General features: G+C 40.6%; 1 protein-coding gene across 4 annotated transcripts in view; it reads left to right on the plus strand.

Annotated features, from left to right (window-relative positions):
• Positions 1 to 27,965, plus strand: part of SLC25A26 (solute carrier family 25 member 26) — a 142,061-nt gene that overhangs the window by 11,917 nt on the left and 102,179 nt on the right. For 2 of the 4 annotated variants that reach the window (XM_052640382.1, XM_052640398.1), the window contains 3 exons: positions 13,905 to 14,000; positions 16,666 to 16,770; positions 18,042 to 18,089. In XM_052640382.1, the coding sequence (XP_052496342.1) occupies positions 13,905 to 14,000; positions 16,666 to 16,770; positions 18,042 to 18,089 (249 nt within the window). The remainder of the gene's footprint in view (positions 1 to 13,904; positions 14,001 to 16,665; positions 16,771 to 18,041; positions 18,090 to 27,965) is intronic. The other 2 variants (XM_052640390.1, XM_052640407.1) reach the window with 1 other exon arrangement.

Here is a 27,965-nt window from a genome sequence, read left to right on the forward strand (position 1 = left end):
ATTTTAGTCATTTGCTTCTGTTTCATAGAGCATCGACTTTTGGTTTCCGATTCAGCCAAGTGTGGTCGCTACAGGAGAAAGAAACAGATGAATTTAGGAGAAACAAATAGTTAAAATAAAGAGGAATAGGATATAAAAAAACACGTATAGCTGTCAGTGGTCAGAAAGGTATAAAGAGACCTAGAGAAAATCAGATACAGTTTAGTGCAGTCCTTGTTCTGTAAGGTGTTTGTGCTGATATAAGATAGTTACGGTTGCAAACAGACGCCTTACAAACAATACTGGGTATTTGTTGGCATTAAATGTGTCCAGTTACTTTGTTGTAGTGATGATAAGTGTATGAAACTTAGAAACAAGCGAGTGCTGCTGTAATAACCATTCCCTGTAGTAGCAGGCTGATTAAAAGTTAATGACAAATCAATAAAACTATAATTACAACCTTCTACCTTATGTTTGTAATTTGGAATACAGTAAAATCGATCAAATAAGATTTAATATGTAACAACAGCAAGAAGAGTCCCATTTGTGCCATTTTTATTAGGAGGTTTGCTGTACAAAATCTCTAAATCCCTGTCTCAATTATGTTATGGCTCGGTTTTCATCAGACACAGAAAAAGCCCTGTAAGAAGTAAATAGAATCTGTGATTAGACCAGAAGGCTTGGGGTGGGTTTACTTTAGTGTAACAGATGCTATGACATTGCAGTGGTAATGGTTTTTTTTTTTTTAACTTTAGAATTTGACTTTTCCTGGGTCTTATTGTACTTATGGCCTTAGTCAATATTGTTTCCAGAAATGAAAGAACATTAAAATTTCTTTGCTGTTAAAAGCAGCCCCTGTGATTTAATGTGCTCATGGGTGATGTGTGTGGATGCTGGTAGATTTTTCTTTTCAGTCCCATTCTGACTTGGGATTGAGAAAGCTAGGAACTCAGTGATACCATGTTTTCTTTTTCCTTTTTTTTTTCCTGGCCACAGTAGGTGGCATGTGGGATCTTAGTTCCCTGACCACGGATTGATCCTGGGTCCTCTGCAGTGAAAGCGTAGAGTCCTAACTATTGGACTGCCAGGGAATTCCCAGTGATACCGTTTTCTGAAGTACCTCTAACAGTGCTTCTCTGCATAGTAATATGGCCCAGGGAGCACCGACTTTAGAATCAGTTGCCTGGGCATCAGTTTACAAATGAAGTTTTTGGGAAGTGACACTCCTGCATTTTCAGCACGATTCCTAGATGGTTCTGGAGTTCAGTGGTATTTAAGCACCACTGATGAAGGATTATAAAAAATTTTGATATATACCCCAGTCATAAATATTTTTCTGAGTTGCTTGGCAGTCGTGTGTCTAAGAATACTCGACAGGTGGAGCACACTGATCAAGAGCGTGGTTCCTTTTGTCTTCCTCAGAATTCCATATTTTTCGGCCTACTGAAAAATCTTAGTTTATTAAACTGGTTAGTTTTTGAGGGTGGCAGTGTATTCACACCTGGAGATTTTGAAGTCAGAGTGAGCATTGCATGCAGCATTTTCAAGGCCAGTCCTGCCTTGAAGAGCCTAGAAAGTGAAAGTAGTGTAGGCTGTAATTTGCTACTGTAGCAACTGACAAGGCCAGTGGAGCTACTACCTACAGCAGTCATTCCAGGGGTTTGTTGAATGTCAGATATGGGTTAAGCACATCATTTTTATTCAGCTTCACCACAAAATTGGCTGCTTAGAGGATTAGATGCATTGTTGTCAGGAGTGTTACCGGCTACACAGCACAGTGTATGTGTTACTTAGTATTTTATATTTTCCCTCAGTGGGGATTTAAGCTATTTTTGATTATGTTGTTCATAGCATGTTTTAAAGTGCTTTTCATGCTGTTTACCGACCTTTTCTAAGAACCACTGAGCAAAAAGAATAGGAGAAAGGTTGACAAATTTTGAAATATGTTTCATCTTTTGAAATGATCACGAAAGGTTTTGAATTTCCAGAAATTAATAGAGATGCACTCTCATTTGAAATTGTGTTAGCAGTTTGTTAGACTCCTGTGCAGTTGTGTAATCAAATTATGGACGATAAGCTGAGTGGAAAATAAGATGGGCATCACTGAAGTGCAGGATTGCTATCAAGTCAGGAGGAAGCTTGCAGGAATGCTGCAGGTGAAAATGCTTGTGTGTGTTAAGATGCTTGAAGGCAGGAGTATACAGACAGTGCTGGAAGTTTGTTAGACAATTAGAAGCTGCAGCCGTACTATTAGATACCCAGCCACACTCTCTCGGGCACTTTGTTTATTGATGTATCTGAGCACATGTCTCTGCCGAGGGCGCTTTTTGCCCTGTTCTATCTGTTCATTTTCCACTGGGCTGGGAAACCTCTTTTTCTACTTTAGAAACATAAGTACATAAGGCAGACTTCATAATTCCTCCTCCTCCTCCTTTTAAAAAAATTTATTTATATATGGGGCTTCCCAAGTGGCACTAGTGGTAAAGAACCTACCCGCCAATCACTTCTTGGCCTTCTGGCTAAGATCAAGTGAAGAACCTACCTGCCAGTGCAAGAGACATGAGAGACGCAGGTTAAATCCCCCAGTGGGGAAGATCCCTTGGAGGAGGGCATGGTAACCCACTCCAGTATTCTTGCTTGGAGAATCCCGTGTGGAGGGGCTTGGCGGGCTATAGTCCATAGGGTTGCAAAGAGCTGGACGTGACTGAAGCTACTTAGCACGCACGTGCATTTACTTATTTGGCTGTGCTGGCTCTTTGGTGCTGGTGGGCTTTTCCCTAGGTGTGAAGCGTGGGGGCTGCTCTTCCTTGCAGCATGTGGGCTTTTCAGTGCACTATCTTCTTATTGCAGGCGTGGGCTCTAGAGCCCAGGTTCATTAGTTGTGGCACACGGGCTTAGTTGCTCCACAGCATATGGGATCTTCTTGCACTAGGGCTTGAACCCCTGTGTCCTGCATTAGCAGGCAGATGCTTTATCACTGAGCCACGAGGGAAGTCCCGTAATTCCTTCTTAAGAACACGAAACGATAAGAATTATAGAAAGAATTGTCTCCAGATTTATAAGAAAGAACTACCTTCCTATTGCTTTTCCTTTTGATATCCTTTCCTCATTTGGACTTCTTCGTTTCCTTTTATCTCAGCTGCTTTTGTTCAGCTTCTCTTAGTTTCCTCCACCACTTTTGTTATCCCAACCTTGCAGTGTGGATTTAGACCTTCAGTTCAGTTCTGTCACTCAGTTGTGTCCGATTCTCTGCGACCCCATGAATCGCAGCACGCCAGGCCTCCCTGTCCATCACCAACTCCCGGAGTTCACTCAGACTCACGTCCATCGAGTCAGTGATGCCATCCAGCCATCTCATCCTCTGTCGTCCCCTTCTTCTCCTGCCCCCAATCCCTCCCAGCGTCAGAGTCTTTTCCAATGAGTCAACTCTTCGCATGAGGTGGCCAAAGTACTGGAGTTTCAGCTTCGGCATCAAAGAAGGCCTTAATGTGTTTCTGGCAGTAAGGGTAAAATACTTCTTTTAGCAGCTTGCAGTGAAGACATGCAGATGGACATGGAAGCATGGACGTACAGTAAAGGGGTCCAGGTATTTTAGGGGAAGTGAATTTGAGTGGATGGATGGGTGTTGAGTCAGGAAAGGCCTCAAAATAGCTCATCCTTGAGCTGATTTTAGAGGATGACGGTGAGGTGGGTTGGTATAGGGAATGCTCTCGAACTCAGGCAAACCCCTTGTTAGATGATGCTTTCAAGCTCCATATGGCTCACAGATGTGACTACATCATCCTGGAGGGCCCTGCTGCTATGCTGAGTTATTGGCTGTTACCCTTTGAAGGTTTGAGCACCTCAGGGTTGGTGGTTTAAGAGCAACCTCCGGCAGCAGTGTGGAAGTGGGCATGGTGTGTGAATGGAGGCGAGGAGACTTCTACGAATCTCAAGGAGAGAGAGCTGATCAGAGTCCCTGTTGAGGCAGGGCGTGGGATGCAAAGGGAGAAAGTGAGTTCATGAGAACCCAAGTGGGGGTTTGTCTTTGGAAAGCCTTTCCTGCAGCATTCCTTCAGTGCCTTTCCTTCTGGGGGCCTTTGTTAGCTTGTTGTGGCTGTGTTGTGTGCGTGCTTGAGCTCATCTCAGAGTCTCTTGAGCTCTGCTCAGAAGCACACCCCAGCTCTTCAGCCAGCCCTCTGAGCCCGAGCTGAGCGTGGAAAGGGGAGGAAGAAGAAGGGGGGAGAGAGAGGGCAGGGCCTGGCATAACCCCCATGTGGCGATGATCCTGCTGGTAGTTATTCATTTAAAGAATCAGCGTGGATGTGTTGAGAGAATGTTCCTGGTGGCTCTTGTCAAGGAGCTGCTTACATTCCATTCCACCGCTTTCTTTATGGCTTCTTTCTCCAGCAGATTTCAGACTTTCTGTTGCATGGACTTTTTTCTCCCTAATGTGATAGGCAGCATTCATTCAAGTGGTGTTGATTCATGACCTTGACCAGTGTGTTTTACTGATTATCTTATGAAGTTTGTGTAGGGTCATGGGGGAGCTCTGTGTTGGCTTTTTATTTAAGAGCAGTGTCAGTTTATGCTGCACAAATTAAGCTCAGCTTTATAGAAATGATGGGTATGATTTTCATATAGGATAATGAAGTTGAAGAATCTGACTTAAACTACAGAATTTACAGATACTTGATATCTGAGTGCCTATTATTTATCTAGTACTGTGATTGGGGCTAAGAAGCATAGGATAAGAAATTTTGACCCCTGTCCTTGAGGGATATGTAAAGAAGTTGGATACATTTACTAAGTAGGTAGAGAATATTTTGAGGGCCTCTGTAAGGAGGCAGAGTATGGATCATGAGCTGTCAAGTTACACAGATCAGGGTTGGAATTGTGTCCTATCTGTGTATTTGCTCTGTGTCTGCAGGTCATTTACAGGGCTTCCCTGGTGGCTCAGCAGTAAAGAATCCGCCTGCAGTGCAGGAGACACGGGTTCGATTCCTGGGTTGGGAAGATCTTCTGGAGGAGGGCATGGCAACCTACTCCAGTATTCTTGCCTGGAGAATCCTATGGACAGAGGAGCCTGGTGGGCTGCAGTCCATGGGTTCTCAAAAAGTGACTGAAGCTACCGAGCACACATGCACGCAGGCCATTTACACAGCCTTACTGAGCTGTTGTTTTCCTTACCTAGAAAAATTGGGTTAATGCTACCCCACTCAGAGCTTCAGTGATAATGACACTTCTAAAGTGCTCAGCATAGTGTCTGATAATGTAAAATGTTTATTAAAAATTGGTTCTGGTCCCATGTCATGCAAATTGCTGTTTGGAGCACATTCTTAGACTTTTACAGATTTGTGAAGGCTGTCAGTTCCAGAAAACAAAGAAATCGAAATTCAAAGACATAAGTGATACACTCAAGGTTTCCCAGCTGCTGTGGAAAATAAAACACCATTGCTAAGTGACTAGTTAAACACCTATTAGACCTTCAATTTCTACTTTTTATATCTTTTAAAAGTGGCAGAACTGGTGCAGAACTGGAGATGGATGCTGTTTTACTTGGGTAATGTCCCTGGTGGCTCAGACGGTAAAGCATCTGCCCGCAATGCGGGAGACCCGGGTTCGATCCCTGGTTTGGGAAGATGCCCTGGAGAAGGAAATGGCAACCCACTCCAGTACTCTTGCCTAGAAAATTGCATGGATGGAGGAGCCTGGTGGGCTATAGTCCATGGGGTCACAAAGAGTTGGACACGACTGAGCAACTTCACGAAGAACTTGAATCATTTGAGGTTTACTTCTGAGTTCTGTGAGATTCTATAAGCAACTTCTAGACACAGGGCCTAAAAGATATAATTATTTTTGTTGAGAGGACTCTTAACTTTTTGTGTAGAGTCTGGATTATCAAGTTTGTTAGTTTTGTCAGGGAAGAGAAGACATATACTTAAAAAAAATCTTTTTATGCTCATTGGCTCTTTGTATATGTGTAAAGAGGCTTATAAGGGAGAAAGGCATAGTAAACTTACAGGGTTGGAATTGTGTCCTATCTGTGTATTTGCTCTGTGTCTGCAGGTCATTTACAGGGCTTTCATGTGGCTCAGACAGTAAAGAATCTGTCTGCAGTGCAGGAGCCCTGGGTTCAGTCCCTGCATTGGGAAGATCTGGAGGAGGGCATGGCAGCCCACTCCAGTATACTTGCCTGGAGAATTCCACGGACAGAGGAGCCTGGCTGGACAGTCCATGGGGGTCACAAAACAGTCAGGTATGACTGAGGGACTTAAGCGCAAGGAAGGTATAGTAGGATTTATCAATTGCTTTTTGTGTTTTATCAACAACTGTGATTCCATTTATAACCAGAAGATGGCAGACTTAACAAGCAGATGAACTGTTGCAGGGGTTTTTAAATTTAAATGATGGTGTCGAAAAAGGTAATGTTAGGTATTCTTAATTTGAAAACTTGTTTTCTAGAAAGAATTTTGGGAATGTGGAATAAAATACAAGTTAATAAACTGTGCTTTAAAAAATTTTTTGGAGTGCCCTGGATTCTCATTTTCTGTTGTCTCTTTGTCTCTTTTCTCTCATTAACTGGCCACTTGGAGTTTACTATGCAAAGTCTAAAGCAGATTTTTTGTTGTTGTTCAGTCAGTAAGTTGTGTCTGACTCTTTGTGACCCCATGGACTGCAGTACGCTAGACTTCCCTGTCCTCCACTGTCTCCTGGAGCTTGCTCAAACTCATGTCCATTGAGTTGATGGTGCCATCCAAACATCTTATCCTCTGTTGACCCCTTCTCCTGCCCTCAGTCTTTCCCAGCATCAGAGTCTCTCTCAGTGAGTCGGGTCTCTGCATCAGGTGGCCAAAGTATTGGAGCTTTAGCGTCAGTCCTTCCAGCGAATATTCACAGTTGTTTTTCTTTAGGATTGACTGGTTTGATCTCCTTGCTGAGGAACTCTCAAGAATCTTCTCCAGCACCACCGTTCGAAAGCAGCTTTAGTTTGTGATGAAACTTCGATTGGCTCAGTTTTTAAGTTTCTGTTGAACTACTTATGGCATTGCTGGTTTAAACATGAAGAATTAGCTGATAATTAAACCTGGAACCTTTAAGTTCATTAGTTGCATGTAAATTGATCCAGATTTTTCATTAAATATGTATCATGTCTTCCAAGGCAGTAAAAATCAAAGCAAAACTAAACAAATGGTACCTATCAAACTTAAAAGTTTTGCACAGCAAAGTGAAAGTGTATGTTGCTCAGTCTTGTCCAACTCTTTGTGACCCCGTGGACTATAGTCCACCAGGCTTCTCTGTCCATGGAATTCTCCAGGCAAGAATACTGGAGTAGATTGCCATTTCTTTCTCCAGGGGATCTTCCCAACCCAGGGATCGAACCCGGGTTTCTAGCATTGCAGGCGGATTCTTTACCGTCTGAGCCACCAAAGGAAATCATAAACAAAACAAAAGCTTCCTGTGGACTTGGAGGAAGTATTTGCAAACTGTGACTGACAAGAGCTTAATTTCCAAAATACACAAACAGTTCGTACAGCTCAGTAACCAAACAACATCAAAAAAAAGCAATCAAAAAATGGGCAGAAGACCTAAATAGACATTTCTCCAAAGACGACATCCAGGTGACCAGTAGGCACATGAAAAGATGCTCGACATTTTTAGTTATTAGAGAAATGCAAATGAAAACATCAGTGAGGTATTACCTCACACTGGTCAGAATGACTATCATCAAAAAGTCTACAAATAGTAAATGCTGGAGATGGGTGGAGAGAAGGGAACCCTACTACGCTGTTGGTAGGAATGTAAATTGGTGCACCCATTATGGGAAAAGAGTAAGGCAGTTCCTTAGAAAACTGAAAATAGAGTTACCATACAGTCCAGCAATCCCACTCTTGGGCATATATCTGGGGAAAACTATAATTCAAAAGATACATTAACCCCAGTGTTCATAGCATCACTCTAGTAGCCAGGATGTAGAATCAACCTAAATGTCCATGTCCATCAACAGATGAATGAATAAAGATGTGTGTGTGTGTGTTAGTCGCTCAGTTGTGCCCGACTCTTTGCGACCCCATGGACTGCAATCCACCAGGCTCCTCTGTCCATGAGATTTTCCAGGCAAGGATACTGGAGTGGGTTGCCATTTCCTTCTCCAGGGGATCTTCCCAACCTGGGGATCGAACCCGGGTGGGTGTGGGTATGTGGGTGTGTGTGTGGGTGTGTGTGTGTGTGTATACACACATATAAGGAACTGTGGTGCTGGGGGAGACTCCTGGGAAAGATTGAGGGCAGAAGGAGAAGAGGGCGTCAGAGGACGAGATGGCTGGGTGGCATCTTTGATGCAGTGAACATAACTTGGCAAACTTCGGGAGATGGTGAGGGACAGGGAGGGGCCTGGTGTGCTGCAGTCCACGGGGTCCCAAAGAGTTGGACATGACTGGGCAATTGAACAACACATGCAGTGGAATATTACTTAGCCGTAAAAATGAAATAATGCCATTTGCAGCAGCATGGTGGACCTAGAGAATATCATGTAAGTCAAGTCAGAGAAAGATAAGATGATATCACTTATATGTATAATTTAAAAAATAATACAAAAGTTATTTACAAAACAGAGACAGACTCAGACATAGACAACAGACTTAGAGTTACCAAAGGGGAAAGGGTGAAGAGAGAACTTAGGAGCTAGGGGTTAGCAGATACAAACAACTATACATAAAATAAACAGCAAGGACCTATTGTATAGCACAGGGACCAATATGCAGTGTCTTATAATAAACTATGATGGAAAAGAATCTGATAAAGGAGATGTATATAAAACTGAATTACTTTGCTGTAGCCAAAAGTAATATAACATTGTAAATCTATTATACTTCAATGAAAAAATTCGGGAGATGATAATCGAAAGATTTGGGTTTTATCCTTGCTTCCTAGGGCAAGTAGTTCCCTGACCTTCATTAACTTCTGTCTCAGATTTATTTATATGTTAAATACTGACATAATTAGCTTCTAATATGAAATTAATATTTTTAGGCTGTTTATTAAGTTTCCTACGGGAAGGTCTTAATTCAGGTATTTTTTTGTGTGTGTAAACTGTGTTGAAATAGTTGGGTAAAAGATAGTGTTAATAAAAGTTACTGTGGATGATACCCAGCAAATTTGAAGAGGGTTTCAAGAATGAGAGGTTGGAGGTGAGACTGTTAATGACTGGCAAGTGATGTGTGGAGGTGTGGGGCTTGGGTAGGGCAATGAAAGAACCAGGGTGTTTTAGCAGCTTCATTCTCTCTCTCTTTCTCTGCCTTCACTCATTTTACTTAATATCAGACTGAGGTTAACTGTGATTTTCTTTCCTTTCGTACACTTACTCTTAGGACTTAGAGTTTTGCATCTTGGTGTTCCATGAATACTAAAAGATATTCTGCTCCCCATTTCAAAAATAAAGACATATCAGAAGAGTTTTTATATATGTCAACAAAAAAAAGTCTTGGTAGCAACTTTCATGTTGTAATCATTCTCAATCTGAAGTTCATCAGAGTTTTGATATATTAAATTCCCCTGAGGTCAGTATTACATTTGAACATTGATTAAAAAAAAGAGACATGTATTTTCTTTATGAAAAGCCTATTTGTCTTGTCTTTTGATAGAGGTTTAACATATATAACATTTTGGGGTTTAATGAAAATGTCACCTTCCCTGTGCCATGGATTCACACTGAACCCCAGGTGTCTGCGGAGAGCACACTCTGAAGAACGGATATACCCCAAGACCCTCAGACGACATTGCCTTTATTTCCTTTCACGCAGCCATGAGACTGTAACATGTTTTTGTTCCTGTGCAGTGAAATACTCTGGTGTGGCTCAGATTCAAATCTAAGAAAGATCAGAGTTAATAGAAAACCAAATGGAAGGCAGGGGAGCTGCCGAAGGAAATAGAAGCATTACTTTGTGGCCTCTTAGGCCAAAATTGCCGTGCCAGGGAAGTCAGGAAGCCACGCTGGGTGCTTTGTACCTCTTCTGTTAGTTAGATTGTTTTTCGTCGGAGAACCTTTACAAAATTTCTCTTCTGCTGCTGTATTTTTAAGAAATAAAAATCAACATAAGAACATGGAGGGTTATGAAGCATGAAGTTCCATAAATATTTATGCTGAGGCACAAAAGTGGACAATTCCTATTTTCTTGACATATTGGGGTCGTATTTCACTCTTGACCTCTTGAGTTGAAAAATACAAGGAGTTAGTGTACCTTTTTCTTTCTTTTCTCTTTCTTTTTTGTTTTTCATTTCTATAATGAGTTTTAGATGCTGGGAACTGCCCTGTAAGGTTCATGTAAGTTTCAGTGCACTTAATTTTCTATCCTGGCTTATAAATATGGCTTTAGAAGTTTGTACTCTCACCAAAAATAACATAATTTATATCCAGTTTTAGTTAGTCGTAAGCTGTTTAATGTGTGTGTGTGTTAAAATTGAAACTAAATGTTGTTTTTGTCAGGGCTAATAAGTAGGATTGTTTCTAAAAGCGTATTTTAAGTAGTCTTTTGATTTTATTTTGTCCCTCGCTTAAAATCTTTGGTTCAAAACAAATGTTTTTGCCCTTTGAAATTATGTTAAAGAAACTTACAAAGTAATCATACATGTTCATTGTGGAGAATTTAGAAAATGCAAGTGAGCAGAAAAGGCAAAAAATCACCTGTAATCCCACTCTGTTTTTTCTATTCTTTTTGTAACTATTGATACATATAAAAATAGTTTATTCAGTTCAAAGGAAGAAAATGTATTTAGAAAATTCTGAAGTATTGGTAATGTTTTTCTGTGGAAATGATTAATTTTTGGCATTTCCCGTCTTCTTGGGTAGTTTTGTTTACTTTCTACATAATGCCAAAAAATGGTAGATGCAGTTTTGTTGATTAAACCTAAAATCAACTTGGAAAAAAATAAACTAGAGCATTTCGTGTCCCCTCTCCCACCCCTGTTGATTCCAGTTGATTAGTAAAATTAATGCATGTTTTTGCCCTCAGATTATTTATGTTTAGTATGAGAGAAAGCAGTATATTTTCAAAAACTATATGGTATAAGTTAAGTGAAAAATTTTCAATTGAAATTTTTTTTTGAGGGGGGATGAGAATAGTCAGGAAATAGTTTATTTGGAGAATAAAGAGAATCTTTTGAGCTTAAAAAAGAGAAAGTGTGATGAGCAAAAATTAAGAATTATAGAAATCAGAACCTACAAGGGTATGATGAAGATTTCTAGTACAAGTCAAATAAGAAAAGCTAGACCCCCGAAGGCGATGGGAATGCTGAGAGTTCACTGACACAGCTGGGACCACTGACTAAGTCTGAAGCCCCTCACCCAGACCACTGCTCATCCCCTCCTGGAGCCAAGTCCAGAATGAACAGCCCAGTTGGGATGCAGAATGGCACCCTGTGCTGAAGGCAGTGCAATTAAAGGGATGCTGCGCTGTGGTGCAGGCATGTGCTTGGGCCCCTGGCTCTACCTTTTCCATAGTCTCGGGGCTTTTCACGTGTCATGCCATTTCTTTCCTAAATTGTCAACCTTTGCCTTACTGTTACAACTTTCCCTCATCCTACGTACAGATATTTTTACCATCCTACACTATCTCTCCTAGTGTCTCCCCCACCTTTCTTTCGGAGTTGTCCACACTTGCCCATCTCTATCTCTGAATCACTTGTGAATTCACTGTAATTCAGTGTGAATTCACTCTCCTGGCCCAGCCCTCCACTGAAACCATTCTTGGGACCTTCACTAATCCTAATGTGTGCACTGGTTGAGACTCGTGACCCTCTGGTCCCTTTGACTGTCAGCTGTTGAATAGCATTTTTGGTTGCTTGCAGTTTAAATTGATCTTGGCTATCGTGTGAGAAAAAAGGTTGGTGTTTGGAAACTTGGCAGACATTGCTACTTTCTCTTTCTCCCTTGGTTTGCTTTGGGTGACAATGTCCCTAACCCTTTTCTTGATCTACATATTCTTAGCCTTCCTAAAAGGGGGTGGCCATGTCACACAATGATGGCCAAATGGATACCCACTAGGGGGCATCTGAAAAAAAAAAGAAGAGATCTTTTCTTCTTGCCTGGAATCCAGTTGTGTGACCGGGTCATGCTGGAGGATATTTGAGTCACATTACTCATGAGGCCGCAAGCCTGTGGATAAAAGGCCAGTACGCCAGCGCTGGCAGAGAAGGAGGAGAAAGAGCATGGATTCTAGCTCACTTTTGTAGAGGGTCTGCACTAAATGTTGACCAACATACTTGTTAGGTGACAACTTAATGTCATTTATTGCCCAAGCCACTAGTTGGTGTTTTGCTGCTTTATCCCAAAGAGATTCTGTAATTGACTCAGAATACTGTTTGAGTATAGAATAGATGGAAGACTGGAGAATGAGGGAAATGAATGGCAAGGGAAGCCATGGCGAGGACCACAATCAGGCCTGTACCTTAGGGTCAGTGCAGTTAGGATGCTGTCCCCGGCGCTGCCTGCTGACTGCCCCTGGACCCTGGACCTTGGATGTTGCTCTCCCGGTAGCCCCAGAACAGTACTGGCCAACAGAAAGATCCTATAAGACAATGGTGTAATTTTACATTTTCTAGTAAAAGAAAAGTGAAAAATAAAAAGCTAGCTGGATGATTTTAATACATGTTCTCAGTCCACATGCATCCAGAGTATTAACCTTTCGACATGTAACCAGGTGAAAGAATTACTAACGGGCTAGTTTACAGTATTTTTGGACACTAAAGCGTTCGGCATCCTTGGTGTGCGCTGTGCTCACAGCAGCTTTCAGTTGCATTTGCGGCTGTGCCAGTGCTCTGTAGCCTCGCGTGGCTAGTGGCTAGGACTGGCCGGGGTCGCTCAGGATGCAAAGCCTTGGGTGGGAGGAGCTGACAAGCGAAGCCTAAGCTGGTGACATGGCCAGGGAGAAGAGTGACTGGCACCTTTTGTTTTCTTCAGTCGGGGAGCCGCTCACATGTGAGAATTGAAAACTGGGCAGCCACAGGAGACCAGTGTTCACTGCAGCAGTTTTTCCTTCTCGTGTGTCTGATCAAGTCTTTTTGTCTGCTTTTTAAGAATGGATGTTCCTCGGGATTCTGTTCTTGACCTTTTGACCTTCCCTTTTTGCCGTTTACTTAGGTAATCTAATTCACTCTCTTGATTCCACTTATACCACTTAATGCTGATGATTTCTATGTCTGTAGCTCTAGCCCTGTTACTTTGTAGTTTTAGTCAGATACTAATTTCTTGACCAGATAGAGCCCCTTACCCGTGCCACAGACTTCTCAACATGTTGCAGTCTAAACTCTGAACCTGTTTTCCTCCTCTGACCCCTGGTCTCATTTAACAGTACCACTATATTGACCTCTTATCAGTCACCAGGTCCTTTCATTTAACCCCTGACTCAAATTTCCTTCTTCTCTGAACTATATTCATGTCCTGGTATCTTGTACAGAACTGTTGTAGCACTCTTAGAGCTCATCTTTTGCTTTTTTTTTTGTCTTCCTCTTTGCCTCTTACCATTCTGTCTCATCTTACAAGTATTCTCCTACCTGCCAGAGTGATGTCCCTAAAGCACACACAGGTTATCATTCTTCTGCTTAAACTTCGTGTGTGTATTTTATGTATTTTTTTAATTGAAGCATAGTTGATGTAAAGTATTATGTAAGTTACAGGTGTACAATACAGTAGTTTACAACTTTTAGAGATTATTACTCCATTTATTGTAAATTATTGGCTTTGTTCCCTGTTCTGTACAGTTTATCCTTGTCGCTTATTTTTTTCCTTGTACCTAATTTTATATCCGACAGTTTATACCTCTTAATCCCCTACCACTGTAACTCCCCTCCCCCAACTTCCTCTCCCCATTAGTAACTACTAAGTTGTTCTCTATCTGAGTCTGCTTCCTTTTGTTATATTCACTGGTCCATTGTATTTGTTTTTTTAGATTCCACGTGTAAGTGATGCCATACTGTATTTGCCGTTCTCTGTTGCACTTGGCTCAGCGTCACGCCCTCCAAGTCCGTCTACGTTGCCGCTGCAGGTCCTCTGCCTCAGCTCTCCCAGTTGTTCCCCTTGTCTGTGCGTTGAAGTCCAACCTCCGTGTGTGGCGCACGGGGCCTCCTGGCTCGGCCATCCGTTCAGTCTTACTCCCCATGGCTTCTGCCCTTGAACTTGCAGCTTTGGTGGTGTGGGACGGGTTGGGTGAGCACACACTGTGGATGCTGAGGAGACTCTGTTGCCCTGAGCTCCCGCTTTCATTCTTGTGTGCTTTTCTGCTTCCACTCCCCATCGTGCCCTTTTCACCTTTCTTCACCAGCTAATTCTTACGCATTTGGAAGGTTCTCTGAAGGCATAATATCTAACAGTTTTCGTTTTCCCTCAGCCTGGAATTTGGACTAAATACCCCCCTTTCCATTTCCATACTTGTCTCTGTCTCTCTGAAGTTTCTTGCCATGCATTGTTGAAACTGTTTGTTACGTGACTGTGGGTGCTTTGGGGTCAGGGCAGCTTCTTAGTCTTCTTTACCAGGCAGTTTCTTGTGCCGTATCTGGCTCCATCTATTTTTATTGAACTGAATCAGTAAATGTGAAAGGAGGCTATGGGTGGAAAGATAAACTGGCCCGAATTGCAAATAGCTTTGCAGACAGAAAGCATTCAAGTGATTGATGAATGAAGGAAAACAGGGTAGATTGTATTGTTTTGTAAGTCTTGTCAGTTTGGGGAGAAAAATGACGTGAGGTCGTTAATTCTTTGTTATCCTTGTTATAGCAGTTGGAGCGCATCCACAGAAAGTACTGTTACTTCTGAGCTACGTTTCAGAGGTGATATGGCCATGTTAGCTGACTCCATGACAGCTAGAATCACATCACATACTATCTCTGTTCCTTGTGTCCTGGGGTTGCTGAGGCCTACATCTGTTCTGTGTGTGCTTTGCTTTTATTGAGGTGAATATGAAGGAAGGATTTGCTAGTGTTTATGCCTAGAGTGGGGGTTGGCAAACTATTGCCTATTGTTATTAAATAAAGTTTTATTGGAACAGAGTTGCACCATTCACATACGGATTACTATCTTTGGCTGCTTTTGTGTTCCCACAGCGTAGTTCAGGTGTAGTGGCAGAGATCGTGTGGCTTGCAAAGTCTAAAATATTTACTGTTTGATTGCTTATATAAAAAGTTTGCTGATTTGTACCTTTGTTGTTGCTGTTATTTAGTCACCAAGTCGTGTCCAACTCTTTGTGACCCCATGGACTGTAGCCCATCAGGCTTTTCTGTCAGTGGGATTTCCCAGGCATGAGTAGTGTGGATTGAGTTGTCATTTCCTTCTCCAGTGGATCTTCCTGACCCAGGGATTGAACCCAAGTCTCGTGCATTAGCAGGCAGATTCTTCACTGCTGAACCACCAGGGAAGCCCAGTTTGTACCTTAATATTAAGAGCTGCTTAGGAGAATCCCAGGGACAGGGGAGCCTGGTGGGCTGCCGTCTATGGGGTCGCACAGAGTTGGACATGACTGAAGTGACTTAGCAGCAGCAGCAGCAATATTAGAAAGACAAAGCCTTATATAATACCCAAATTGGGTAGTAATCTCAAATTAGGAATTAGGAGACTGCAGATTGAAAATGGCAAGTATCCTATGTGATGGTATGGTTTTCTTAAATTTCTTGTTTTTGTTTCCATTTTGCTGCATGTGTTATTGAAGAAAAAGTGTCCACATTTTTTATTGTGCCTCATATATATGAAATGCATATTCTAAAAATTTTTAAATTAATTTCCTCAACCGTATACAAAACACTGAACACCAGAGTCAGGTGTGTGAATTCCAAGTTGGAGAAAAAAAATTGTATCCTTGGCAGACTGCTTGGTCTGTGGAGGCTTAAATGTAGGACTTCCATTATAACAGTTTAAAATGCCAGTTTATATGTCTCCCTCCCTGTTCCCTGCTGCCTTCTGTCCTCCAGTGGGCAGAGTCCCTTCTGATATGACCAGTTCTTTATTGCTAACTGTTTCTCTAAAGATAAGTGGTATACTGAAAGCAGAGTCCTGGATGTGTGAGATTGAGGTGCTATGTAACTGACGCTGGCATGTCCCCAAGGGTGATGTTATAGTTATTTGTTGACTGGTCTAGTCAACAAATGGTATGGACCAGGCAGGACCTAAGTCTACTCAAATGCTGGAGCAGGGCCCAAAAGTGCATGGGGTTACTGCTCAGCTGTTGAGTGGTGGGGAGGTCAGGGGTGCTGGAGCTGTGAACAGGTTGAGGCTGGGAATGGAGTGGAATGGAAGACTGGGGTAATCAACTGATGTTTCATTCTTGCCTCTGTCATTGTGTATTACTCCAGCAAAGCTAAGGCACTTTGGATTCATTCCTCAAGCAGACATGTTTGAGATGGCTGTCATGTGAACGCCAGAGGCCCTGCTAGGTGTTGGGAGTTCAGAATGAGTACATGAGCTCCTTCCCATGGAGGGGTATATAGGCGGGTGTGCTTGGAGCAGTGAGGCGGGAGGTGGGAGGATCCCCAGAGAACAGTGCATATCCATGAATGCTCTGAGTATTTTAGGTTAAAAAACAAAAACAGAAAACCCTTTTGATGTCTTGCAGGGAGCACTGTACATTATGCTGTTCTTTAACTGCGTTTTTGCTTATAAAAAAATTTCCACTCATAACAATTACTTCATTTTAAGGATATAATTAAATTTGTGTATTTTAGGTTGCCTGCCTGATTCGAGTTCCTTCTGAAGTAGTTAAGCAGAGGGCACAAGTATCTGCTTCTTCAGGAACATTTCACATTTTCTCTAACATCTTATGTCAAGAGGTGAGAACATGTGTGTTTTTTATGGCTGCATCGAGTCTTAGTTGTAGCATGAGGGATCTAGTTCCCAGACCAGGGATCGAATCTGGGCCCCCTGCATTGGGAGCACAGTCTTAGCCACTGGGCCACCAGGGGAGTCCTGAGAATATGTTTCTAAGCTCTCGTATTGAGGGTATTTTATTGTAGCTGATAGGAACATTGTGGCCCTCATCCCAGGAGCCTTAGAGCTTAAGGCTAAATTTACTGTCCAATTATAGCAGATGTTAATGCTGAGATTATCTTTGCCTTTCCATTGTTTTCAATTTCTTATTTTCAATTTTCTTTTTCAAATTTCTAAACCCAATAAGTATGTGTCCTACATTGTAATTGGCCTGTTGTTCTTTTGGAATCAGAAAAAGAATAAATAGTGAATATATAAATGAATAAAGATGTATTAAAACATCTCTGCAGAATTTGAGAACCATGGAAGAGACCGTGGTAATGAACTGACACTAGTGACCCCTGTCATAATGTTTGTATATACTTGTAATTCGTCTTATACTGGCTCGTGTTAACCTGTGGGTCAGAAATCATGCTTGCTGACCATGTGACTGGGGACCATTGAGCTGCTTTTCTTTATAGTTTCTACAGAAGTCCCCCACGCCCCATCTTTTTTTTTTTTTAATGGAAATCAGTCTCATGAAAATTTCATTGAGTCCAGGTTTTAGAGTTATTTCTAATGATCCCTCTGTCACCTCGATGAGGAGACGTTGAGTATTTAATCTTGTGAATGAGATCAGTCCAGGGAAGGGTCCCTGTTGAATCATGTGGGTAGTTAAATAGATCAAGGCTTGTCCAGAGGTATTTATCACTTTTGAGAGATTATTTATGAATTTATCATGTCTGATGATTGAAAATACAAAATATAAATATAATTTTGTTTTTATATGAAAGGATAGCATTCTGTGTGCATTTACTTTTGAAAATACGTTTATTTAAAGCATCTCAAGTATTTTTTCCCCAAGAGACGAAATGTTGAAAACTAGTAAAGCTTAGTTGAATTGTAATCAGCTTTATTATTTTATTACAAATGATGTTCTCATTTGAAAGGAAGCTAACCTGAGCTTTATGTACCTTAGGCCAGTTTAGCACCTTTAACCTCTTGGAGAATTATGGTCATATTGAATATTTTAAAACTCAAGCTTTAGAAAAGGTTAATCTGCTTTATGCAGAATGTTGTTTAGAAGTCTCTGCTATTCTGACTTTCTGAGCTCTTGGCTTTTTATTTGTTTCAGGGCATCCAAGGATTATATCGAGGCTACAAAAGCACTGTTTTAAGAGAGGTAACTAACTAAATTTCTAATATTGAAGTATAAGAGAATGATACGCGTTGTTCAATAAATTTATTTGGAGAGATTGGTTTAAAAAATTACAAAGGGAAATTATCGATCACTGTGTAGTCTTTTTTTTGTTTGTTTAATTTTTAAGGAATGGGATTAAAAAATCTGTATTTTTTCTTTTTGACTGGTCTGGCTGTTTGCGTGTGGGCTTTCTCTATTTGTGACGAGCTGGGGCTAGTTGTGGGGCAGGGGCTGCATGTTGTGGAGGCTTCTGTTGATGAAAGAATGGAGCCCACTAGGGCGCACGGGCGCCATAGCGTTTGGGCTTCAGTAGTTGCAGCACATGGTCTCAACTGCCCCATGGCATGTGCAGACTTCCTGGACCAGGGATCAAACCTGTGTTCCCTCCATTGGCAGGTGGATTCTTAACCACTGGACCACAGGGAAGTCCACTGTTACCTTGGTTCTTAAATCTGGTGACTGGGTAGAATGAGTTGGTCCTGCTGAAAGGGCAACCCCAATGGTCAGAATGACCCATCCTATAGCTTCATTTATCTAAGGTGGCTACGTGGCCACCACAGCTGACATAGTAAGAAATAGCTACTAAGGGCAAGATGTCAAGTTAATTACTGCAATACACAAAATGAGTGACAAAATGGTCATGAAAGAAGCACTCTGGGAGACAGGTGTCTCAAAAGCTGTTTTTATATGAAAAATTGTACAGTTAGCTCCTGTCTTCCAGATGACAAAACATGATGTTTTAGAAAGTTCAGTCTGACCTGGAGAGCTGGCCGGCCCAAGAGTCTCAGTGCAGTGTGTCTTGGAGACGCCTTCTAGCTTCAAAATTCTGAGGTTCAGTATGTGGTCAGTGTCTTTTTTTCTTTGGTTGAAAAAAAGCAAAGTATTTTAGTATGTATATTACTACAGAAAACATGTTTTAATTTTTTATTCACGTACAAGAGGCAACTTTTTTTTTTTTTTGGGTTTTTGTTGTTTTACCTTTTTTAGATTTTTTTTAAGATGGGAAGGATAATTGCTCTACAATGTTGTGTTGGCCTTTGCCATACAATGCAAATCAGTCATAACTCTCTCTACATTCCCTCCCAGAAGAGGCTATTTTGAGGTTTAAAAGTTGATTTATAGATAAGGTGGCATATGGAATATAAGAGAAGTCTTTGTTTGGCTTGGGACATGTTGGTTTCTTTTTTTTTTTTTTAATGAGTTTAAATCCTAGACTTTTTTTTTGAGGTGTAATTTACAAATGAAATTGTGAGGCATTTGAAGTATACAGTGTGATGATTTGATATAGGTATACATTGGGAAAAGGATTAGGACATAATTTTTGATTAAAATGCAAAAGAGAATCTGCATACCTCTCCTGAATCCTTGTTTTCTGTTTGGATTTCCCTTGGATGCTAAAATGTCCTCATTTATAAAAATGTGTTTAATTTAAATACATATTGTTATAATTAGCAGAATATTGAAATTCTTTGGAATCTGAATTTTATTCCCAGGTAGTTTTTTATTTTGTCTTGTTTGTTGTTAGTATAGATTGCAATCTTCTTTATGAAACACCAGCACTGTTAGGTGTTATTTGAAGCTTTGATTTCTATGAAGTAATAACCTTTAGTGCAGTGGCGGTGTTGATGTATATCTTTGAAAAACTTCTTTTGAAGGCAGACTGAATGTTTCAAAATTAAGTTATTTGTGTGAAGATGACTTCTGCCTTTCAAAATAACCATCTTCATTCTGTACTTGTTTTCTGACTCACTAAGCATTTGTTATTTACTCAGGTTTCACCTGGGTGCAGGAAAAAGAGAGGTGGGCAATAAGTCTCTTTTTTATTTTTCTGTGAGATGTCGAATGAATGAATATTTACATGCCAGAGAATACTCATTGTGCATACAAATAGGTAAAACATGGTTACAAATACATTCTGTTCTTTTAAAAATTTGTTTTGACGTACGTCACGCTAGTAATTAATTTCTAGGCTGCAGCCCTTGTTAAAAGTGTGACCCTGCTGAGACGACTTTGTTTACTCAAAATGGCAGTGGTTTACTGAAAATTTAATTGGGGTCTTCTGCATTATGCATTTTAATAAAAGATCCTTCAGAATTGATTTTAGTTGAGATATTGCTTTTGTACAGATTCTCAGAGAGAATGAGAGAAGAGTTATTGCCAAATGAAACATAGCTTCTTCTCAAAATGAGAAAAATAAGTGATGTATCTTCTTTAAACAAAATTTTTGCATTATAAATAGTTTCAGTTTTTACGTTGTTCTGACATGCGTATAAGATCTTTTCACCAAGAGCTTGTTTGATTGTTTCAATAAGAAAATACATTGAAGCCTTCGTGAGAATCACGAGAAAGCTTATACATTTATTCTGTGTGCGTTTTTTGTTTAAAATCGTTTCATCTCCCTCACAGTAGCCCATTAGAGTGAAATTGAAGTTTGAATCCATGCCTTATAAGATAGATTATGTGTGTTCCTTAGGTTTTGTGAATGCTATCACATGGTTTTTTCTGCATTTGATGTTTGTGGAGATTGCATGCTTATCCCTTATGTCCTCCTAAATTATTTTAGTTACTGTGAATTTTAGACAGAGTCTAAGCAAGGTCAACCGATTATACTCTTTATCTCACCCTTTCAGTATTCATATTCCTCATGATCTAGGCCAGATTAAATGTGGCCAAGCATTGTGGGGCAGTGCGGTTATTTCAGTAACATGGAAATGGGGAGTAAAGTCACAGCAGCCTCTGTAGCCGTGGTTTCGGAGGGTCCATTGACCTAGACATAGCATATTAAAAAGCAGAGACATTTCTTTGCCAACAAAGGTCTGTCTAGTCAAAGCTATGGTTTTTCCAGTGGTCATGTATGGATGTGTGTACATGAACTAAGCATCAGGGTCTATAGGAGGCACCTCATGTGGATCTCTTCATTTAATTCGCACGGTAACTTCAATATAATTAAAACCCTCAGTTCACAGTAAAGGAATAAACTCTCTCTCAGATACATATTCATATGCCCAGTCTCACTTAAAATTACAGTGAGATCACTTCTGCCTCTGAGATTGCTAGTACCATTGGTGAGAAGTGTAAAAGTGTTAGCTACTTCAGTTGTGCCCGACTCTTTGAGACCCCATGGACTGAAGCTTGCCAGGCCACTCAGTCCATGGGATTCTTCAGGCAAGAATACTGGAGTGGGTTGCCATTCCCTTCTCCAGGAGAGCTTCCCAACTCAGGGATCAATCTTTGTCTCCTGCACTGCAGGCTGATTCTCTACCATCTGAGTCAACAGGGAAGCCCCAGCTGTAAAGTGGCTGCTCCTAACTGGCTTCTGCACAAGAATGTGAATCCTTTAGGGCAGAAGTGTTCTGCGTGGTGCCCAACACACACAGCAGGCACCTTTAAAAAGGAGTAGAATGTGGGGAGAATACCCATTTGTTGAGCTTAACTTACTGGAAATGACTTGCCTCTCTGTTTTCTTTTGCTACAGAAATTCCTTTCTAATTCACATCCAAGGTCGAGAGGCTGCTCTCCATACAACTTCTGGGTCAGTCAGTTCAGTTCAGTTCAGTCACTCAGTTGTGTCTCTTTGCGATCCCAGGCTTCCCTGGCCATCACCAACTCCCGGAGTTTACTCAAACTTATGTCCATTGAGTCGGTGCTGCCATCCAACCATCTCATCCTCTGTCATCCCCTTCTTCTGCCTTCATTCTTTCCCAGCATCAGGGTCTTTTCCCATGAATCAGTTCTTTGCATCAGGTGGCCCAAGTATTGGTGTTTCAGCCTCAGCATCAGTCCTTCCAATGAACACCCAGGACTGATTTCCCTTAGGATGGACTGGTTGGATCTCCTTGCAGTCCAAGGGCCTCTCAAGAGTCTTCTCCAACACCACAGTTCAAAAGCATCAGTTCTTTGGCGCTCAGCTTTCTTTATGATCCAACTCTCACATCCATACATGACCACTGGAAAAACCATAGCCTTGACTAGATGGACCTTTGTTGGCAGAGTAATGTCTCTGCTTTTTAATATGCTGTTTAGGTTGGTCATAACTTTCCTTCCAAGGAGTAAGCGTCTTTTAATTTCATGGCTGCGGTCACCATCTGCAGTGATTTTGGAGGCCAAAAACATAAAGTCTCTCACTGTTTCCATTGTTTCTCCATGTATTTGTCATGAAGTGATGGGACCAGTTGCCATGATCTTGGTTTCCTGAATGTTGAGCTTTAAGCCAGCTTTTTCACTCTCCTCTTTCACTTTCAAGAGGCTCTTTAGTTCCTCTTCACTTTCTGCCAAAAGGGTGGTGTCATCTGCATATCTGAGGTTATTGATATTTCTCCCGGCAATCTTGATTCCAGCTTCTGCTTCTTCCAGTCCAGCATTTCTCATGCTATACTCTGCATAGAAGTTAAATAAGCAGGGTGACAATATACAGCCTTGACGTACTCCTTTCCCAATTTGGAACCAGTCTGTTGTTCCATGACCAGTTCTAACTGTTGCTTCTTGACCTGCATACAGATTTCTCAAGAGGCAGGTCAGGTGGTCTGGTATTCCCATCTCTTTCAGAATTTTCCACAGTTTATTGTGATCCACACAGTCAAAAGCTTTGGCATAGTCAATAAAGTAGAAATAGATGTTTTTCTGGAACTCTCTTGCTTTTTCGATGATCTAGTGGATCAGGGCCCCGCCCATCAGAACTAGACTCGAGTTTACCCCTCAGGCAGTCTCTTCCATCAGGAAGCTTCCATAAGCCTCTTATCCTTCTCCATCAGAGGGCAGACAGAATGAAAACCACAGTCAGAGAAAACTAGCCAATCTGATCACAGGGGCCACAGCCTTGTCTAACTCAGTGAAACTATGAGCCATGCCAGGTAGGACCACCCAAGACAGACAGGTGATGGTGGAGAGTTCTGACAAAACCTGGTCCACTGGAGAAGGGAAATGGAAAACCACTTCAGTATTCTTGTCTGAGAACTCCATGAACAGTGTGAAAAGGCAAAAAGATAGGAAACTGAAAGATGATCTCCCCAGGTCGGTAGGTGCCCAATATGCTACTGGAGATCAGTAGAGAAATAACTCCAGAAAAAATGAAGAGACATAGCCAAAGCAAAAGCATCACCCAGCTGTGGATGTGTTTGGTGATGAAAGTAAAGTCCTGAGGCTTAGGATATATTCAGAATATATTAACTGTGGTTATTAGTATTCTTGGTAACTGAAAGGGCTTTTGACAGGAAATGTCATCTGACTGTGGAATGCTACTGTCTCTTACCAGCTGTTTGCCCTTGGCAAGAAACTTAACCTCTCTGAGCCCACCTTTGCCTGTGTGTATTTGGAACCTCATGTTGATTTTCTTGCTGCAGTCTCATGAAGGAGGTGTTACAGCAGTATGGTCTGCTAAGACCAGAGATGAAGCAAGCTGCCTCTAGGCTGTGAGGTTCTTGAACAGGGATGCAACCTTGTTCTGTCTGCACGTAAACATGTGAATGCCGTCTCATGATGATGAATACACGCTAGTTGTGTTTGAACCAGAGGCTCACTATCTGTTACTGCTTAAAGAGCTTCTCAGCTCCCAATTGGAGAGTGTTTTATCCAAATATCTTGTAGAATGAAGTTGTTTATTCAGTTAACAAACTGCAACCTGCAATTGATTTTGTTTTTGCTGGCTCCTTCTGTAGGAAAAACAACATATTGGTTATAGTAATGTACAGTTACTTTAGTTGATGGTTGAACTGAGCAAAATTACTAATGTAAATGGGTTGGAAAATTTTTCGTAGTTATTCTTTTTTAGGTCATGTTGATAATTTACTGGAATTTTTTCTCCAAGTAAGCTTAGCGACTAAGAGGAAGGCTTTCTTTGGAAGATTGCAATAGTTGAATGATTTCTGTTGAAAAATGTTTTCAAGCAACTGTGGCTAGAATTGTTGTTTACCATTCTTAAATCTGTGTACTATTTCCTGCCTTCATGATAGTAAGAAGAGAAAGAAAGTATTCTCTGATGAGAACTTTGCTCCTTCTATCAAGGCTTTGTATCTGTGTGTGTGTGTGTGTGTGTGTGTGTGTGTGTGTGTGTGTGTGAAATTGTTTCCTTGGCTTTACCGCTTCCTTTCTCTTTTGATTTGCTTCAGTTATGTCTGGCTGTATGTAATTATGCCTAGTCTTCCCAGGCAGTCTATAAGATCCACATGAAGATAGCAGTGGGGTTTTTACCTCTTTGTATTATGCGCAGGCTCTGGGGGTAACACCTGCCACAAAGTCAGTGCTCAGTAATTATTTGTTGCTTTTTTCATTCCTTTAAGTTTGATTGTGTTTTGTTCAGATGCTGTTAGACACCGTGACCATTTCAGAATGCTGGGGGAACTCTAAGGGAACTTGGAATTGCGCCGGGTGGGGGCTCAGCCTTTGACACACTACAGTAGAAGATCTTTGCATTAGAGAGGTGATGAAATACCAGAGTATACCCTTTTCTAAGATTTCTGTCTTCTTAACCCTTGAAAAAAATAGTTTGTATAAAGCTGGTTTCATTAGAAGAGTAATTAATTCCCCCCATTCCCCTACATCTTTAATAATTCACTTTAAAGGGGAAAAAGTGATTGTAAATCTTTCCAAACTTTTTTTCCCCCTGAACTTTTAATGTGAAATTGTTTTTCAGTTAAAATCCAATGCAAACATATTGAACCTTGTTTTAATCCTGCATAATTCATTTTATTAACTATGACCAAATAGAACATCTGTTAAAATTCCATAATGTTAGCTTCATGGGAAAAGAAAAAAAAAAGTCCGTTTGCTCTTGGAATTTGTCCATTGTTTTATTGTTGAGGCTTTCAGTAAATGTGTAATGAGACATTCTTATTAATGGGAATATTAAACAAATGAAAATGAAATATTGCCTTTAATCACAAGCGGTTTATAAAATGAGTCACCTAATTACATTTACTTTATTATAACTTTACCGTAGAGATGGTCTATGAGGAATGAACAATACTTCATTCTTTAATCCAGAGAGTAAACTTGTTACTCCTCAAATATGGATTTCAGCCTACAGTTTTTCATCATCTCTTAAATAAACAAAGTTTTAGAAAGAACAATTTTGTAAAATTATCTTAATGTAGAAAGATTACTTTAGCCCCTCAGTGCATATTTTCTCATGTTTTGTTTACATGAAACCAGCTGCTATTTACTTTTCTCGTTCTTAGGACAAATTTCATTTGCACTGTACAGTTTTGAAAAGGCTACATATTCCATTGTTGCATGGTGGCCCTGTTGTCTGGAAGGGATACCCGTTCATGTCTGTAGAGCTTCCGGAGAAGTAAATTAATAGCATGAATCTTCAGTGGAAGTGTAAGAAAAGCTGTTGAATAAGGGTGGAAACTGTCTCTTCTTTTTAAAGGTGGAAACTGTTTCTTCTCTTTAAATGTTAGCATCATATACCATAATATTGAAATAGCTGTGTCTAGGGTGTTTGTACTTTTTCATCTCATGTGAAATATCCTGTCTCTTCACATTTGTGTTAATTTAGATGGCAGAGTGATTGTAAAGAACAGAGGGGCTGACTACAGTGGCTGAACTAAAATATGCTTGTCCTTAAAACAAGTTTTTTTTCTCTTACTCTGTAACAAGAAATCTGGAGATGGTCCCTCTAACGCTGGTGTACTGGTTAAATGATGGGCATCTAGGAACCAGGCTCTTTTCATTCTGCTTGCGGAACCCTAGTACTCTGGCAGAATTACTCATGATTATAGAATGGCTGCTGCACTTTTGGGCCCATGGCCCTTGTCCAGGCATGAAGTGGGAAGGGCAGGAGGTGTTATCTGTCACTCTGTTTACTTAGAAGACAAAGGTTTCTTGGGCCAGGTGTCTAAAGCTCTCCTGAGTTGCATGGGCATTGAGATGTTTGTATACATTGTGGTTTTTCAGTGTCGTAGGTAAAGGCAGGCACAGAGGGTGTTGGGACTACAGATGCTGAGTCACCAGCCTGCAACATCTGCTCTGTTCTCTCTATTGTAGTTCAAACTGAGTTGCTTCAGAAAGGAAACAGTCTCATGTACCCGTGACTCCAGTTGGGGATCCTGTTTTTCACATTCAGATCACGTCTGGACTACAGATTTTTGGACATTTAATTCTTCTTTGTAAATTTTGATATCTGTTCTTTTTTTCTGTCACCTTTGTTTTTGTGAGCATAGTGTGGGAAGCTCTTCTTCTAAAATCATTTGTCAGTCTGTAATCTTTAATCTGGAGATGGACTTTACTTCAAAATTATTTATTTTTCATACATTTTTAATTTTAAAGTGAATATCTCAGAGTACCTATAGTGATATTTGAAGTAATAGCTAACGTTGACCAAGTATTTACAATGTTTCCGTGCTACATTCTTAACATACCCTCACATACCCTTACACTAACCCAAAACACGATTCATTCTTTGTGGAAACTGAGGCTTAGCAAGGCTGTGGTTCGTCCAGAGTCTCGCATCCAGTAAGGGAGGAAACTGAGGACTTGAAAGCTCATGACATTAGGCCCTGTGGTGAGCTATATATTTTGCATTTTATACACAGACAAATTTTTCGGGAGAAGAAAATCATATATTTAAAATTTAATACTCTATATTTTTTATTTTTTCTCATTTTTAAACCTTTAAGTAGACATTAGTGCCAGGAGTTTGGGAAAAATAAGTTCTCAGTGGCTAAAGGTTTTCATGACATGAAAAGAAAAGTTAATCAGAGGACGTAAATGGAGACTCTGTGTTGATAGAGATGTTCATGGTGAATAGTGGCTTGTAGGTGCACATTATTCCATATGTCTGCATGATTCGTTCTTACATTCAGGTGTTACTTCACATGCCCCTTCTCTGAGGGGCCTGATGTGACCACGCCAGCTTACATATACACCTGCCAAAACCCTGCCCGGTTACTTGGTACCCTAGCAGGTACCATTTCTTATTTATGAATTTGTTGTTGTTCTTCTTCCTTCCTCTCTTCACTGGAATGTACTCTCTTTTGAGAGCAAGTGCTGCTTGCGTGTTTTCTTCCCTACTGTTAGTCCAACACCTAGAGGAGTCCTTGACATACAGCACACTCAGAAAGTATTCAGCGAATACAAATCAAGTACTTAATCACACATTTCAGAAGTAGACTAGTTTCAAATACTTAGATATTTAAAATCTCCATCAGATGCCCAGACTGAGATGTATGTGGCAAGAATTATGGAGTCCTAACTTAATTCCCAGACCAGTTAGTGATTTTCTGCCGTCTGAACTTTCTGCACTTCCAGTGAGTTTAATTTTCTCCTTGTCTTTTCTTATCACATTTCCTGGTATTCTTGAGCCTTCTACAAATAGCCCTTATTTTAATTTTGTCATTTCTTGTTAAGTGTTGGTCTTATGAATGTTTTATATATGTAAAACTGTTTTTGAAATGACACGTGAAAATAGCAACTTATTCATTTAGAAACTCTTTCATCAGCTGTGTGCAACTTACGCACAGTGAATACTGGGTAGAAATTACTCTTGAGATGCTTAGGATTGTATATTGTCTTATTGACTGAACAAGCACCGTCTTATAAGAGATATTAAAAACTTTGTGTATTAAGAAAACCAAATGTGAAGGTAAAATCTCGAATATTTATGTATAAATCAAGGATTGTGGTTGCAGGGAGTCCTATAAAAGAACTATTGGAAATGCTTACCTGTGGGTTTTGTTGTCTATAGCACATTACCCTGGGAACATACAATGATAACAGTTACAGTTTGAATTCTGGGCTTGAATTTACTTGTGTAGTGTTGTCCGAAGAAATTTGTTCGGGTTTTCCCGTTACATCATATGGAAAACCCTGAATGAACTTTTTGGCCAACCTAGTATTTTTCTAATTTTTAGATAAAACTAT

The sequence above is a fragment of the Budorcas taxicolor genome, chromosome 1, assembly GCF_023091745.1.
Source record: "Budorcas taxicolor isolate Tak-1 chromosome 1, Takin1.1, whole genome shotgun sequence".
Taxonomy (NCBI): Eukaryota; Metazoa; Chordata; class Mammalia; order Artiodactyla; family Bovidae; genus Budorcas; species Budorcas taxicolor.